This window comes from Cebus imitator, unplaced genomic scaffold, assembly GCF_001604975.1.
Source record: "Cebus imitator isolate Cc_AM_T3 unplaced genomic scaffold, Cebus_imitator-1.0 Scaffold231, whole genome shotgun sequence".
NCBI lineage: Eukaryota > Metazoa > Chordata > Mammalia > Primates > Cebidae > Cebus > Cebus imitator.
Window position 1 is genome coordinate 3,503,549 of NW_016107546.1, and position 2,195 is coordinate 3,505,743.

Sequence of the window (2,195 nt, forward strand, 5' to 3'; positions counted from 1 at the left end):
GCTACTCAGGAGGCTGAGGCAGGAGAATTGCCTGAACCCAGGAGGTGGAGGATGCGGTGAGCCGAGATCGCGCCATTGCACTCCAGCCTGGGTAACATGAGTGAAACTCCGTCTCAAAAAAAAAAAAAATGTTTAATGTTTTAAAAAGAAGAGGGAAATACAGAGAGAGACACACAGGGAGAAGATGGACACGCGATGGCAGAGGCAGAGACTGGAGTGAGGCATCGGCAAGCCAAGGGCCACGCAGTATCGCCCGCACCGTAAGAAGCAGAGAGAGAGACATGGGATGGTTTCTCCATCGGGGCCTCCAGGAGGAACCAACTCAGCCGCCACCGTGATTTCAGACTTCCGGCCTACGGAACTGTGAGAATAAACCTCTGTTGTTTTAAGTCGCTAGGTCTGTGACACTTCCCGACAGCGGCCCCAGGAAACCAGGAGACACCAGGCAGCGACGCAGAACGCCGGAAAGGCGGGAGGGGAGGGGAGATGGTGATGTCCCAGGCTGGGCCCAGCGTGGCAAGGTGAAGGAGGTGAGGGGGGCTTGCGTTTTGTCTGCTGTGACTGGCAGCAGTGCCTGGAGAATCAGCGCGTGGAATGCTGAGAAAGAGGAGTGTGAAGAAAGAGGAATCAAAGACGACAGCGAAGCTCCGAGCGCACAGCCAGGAGGATGGAGCTGCCATTACAGGGCCGCGCAGGCGGAGGCGGGGAAAGGTTTGGGGGAGAGAGCCTGGTGTGTGCCTGTTGCGAGGTGCCTGAGGTATCAAGTGGAGAAGCAGGAGTCCCCTAAAAACTTATCAGTGTGGTCAAAATCCAGATGGCACGAGAGCCACGAGGTAGACGAGTCCCCCAGCGCGCGCGTGGCGTGCCCAGGACATTCTCACCTACAGAGACCAAGGGACGCAGCCGCAGGGCGGCGGGACAGGGAGAGGGGCTCGGGGCCCGCGCTCAGCTCCCGGGGTGGTGCAGGCCCGGGCGCCCGCGGGTTCCCTAAGACATCCCGCGGGAGGGCTTCGGGAGAGTCGGGCGACCACTGGAGCCAGGAGAGGCCTGGGGCTCACGCCGTCCCCGCGCCCCTGCGCCCCCGCCCCGCCGCCCGCACCCTCTGCTGCCAGGTACTCACGTAACGGCTGCACATGGCCACGGCAAGGTTGCGCAGGTGCGGCGTGGCCCCCACCCACAGGAACAGAGAGTCCGTCAGCCGCATGACGTGGAAGTGGACCAGCTGCTCCCACAGCCTCGCGCTGAAGTTGTGCAGGGAAACGTCCCAGGCCGCGGCGGCCACCGGACCCTCCATGCCGCCCTCAGCTCCGGGCCCACGGCGCCGAACCCCGGTCGTCAACGCCGCCCGCTCGGCCAGACCCGATCGAGCGAGCGCCGAGAGGCCGAGCGCGCTTTCGCTTTCGGTCCCGGAGGGGCGGGGTAAGGGGCGTGGCCAGGGCGGAGCGAGTCGGAAGGGGCTTGGGTTGGGGGCGTGGGCGGGGCGGGGCGGCTGCCGGCCCTGAGCTGAGCAGACCGAGACTTGGCCTCGCTGACCCGGGCTGTCATGCCGGCCTCTCCCGCACTCCATTACCTCTCTGGACTCGCCGGGAAAACCCATTTTAGTCTCAGAGTCCGATGGTGACCTCTAGGAGCCACGTGCGCCCAGTGGAATTCTCCCTCGCTTTGTTCCCCCCCACCCTAATTAATATATTATTATTGAGGTGGGGCATTCAAGGACTGAAGCCAGCCGCACCGCCTTCCCAGGCCTAGACACTGCGCCCTACAGACATTCACTTTTAATTAGTTCTTTAAGCACTCTGAGAACAGCCATCTCCGGTCCCACCTCCTCCTCCTAGCAGTGCCTTAACTCCAGGGAGGCCTCCATTGTAGCTAGCCTTAACTAAGAATGGCAAGGGTATTGGGAGAAAGCCTTTAGAAAGGAAAATTGTGTCTACTAAGTTGACAGGAGGATGGGCAGGCACCCTTTTGGACGCCGAGCCCCGAGCTGTAATCGTGTACAAGCATGGGCCTCGGACTACCCCCTTAACCTCCCTGAGACTCAGTTTCCTCATCTGCAAAGTGCAAATAAAAACAGGTACTTGGCCGGGCGCGGTGGCTCAAGCCTGTAATCCCAGCACTTTGGGAGGCCGAGGCGGGTGGATCACAAGGTCAAGAGATAGAGACCATCCTGGTCAACATGGTGAAACCCCGTCTCT

General features: G+C 61.0%; 1 protein-coding gene across 1 annotated transcript in view; it reads right to left on the reverse strand.

The window, feature by feature from the left end:
• PSMG4 (proteasome assembly chaperone 4) overlaps positions 1-1,414 on the reverse strand; it is a 9,386-nt gene extending 7,972 nt beyond the window's left edge. The window contains 1 exon segment of the mRNA XM_017497463.2: positions 1,121-1,414. Within this exon segment, the coding sequence (XP_017352952.1) occupies positions 1,121-1,294 (174 nt within the window). The 5' untranslated portion in view covers positions 1,295-1,414.
• Between the last annotated feature and the right edge of the window lie 781 nt (positions 1,415-2,195).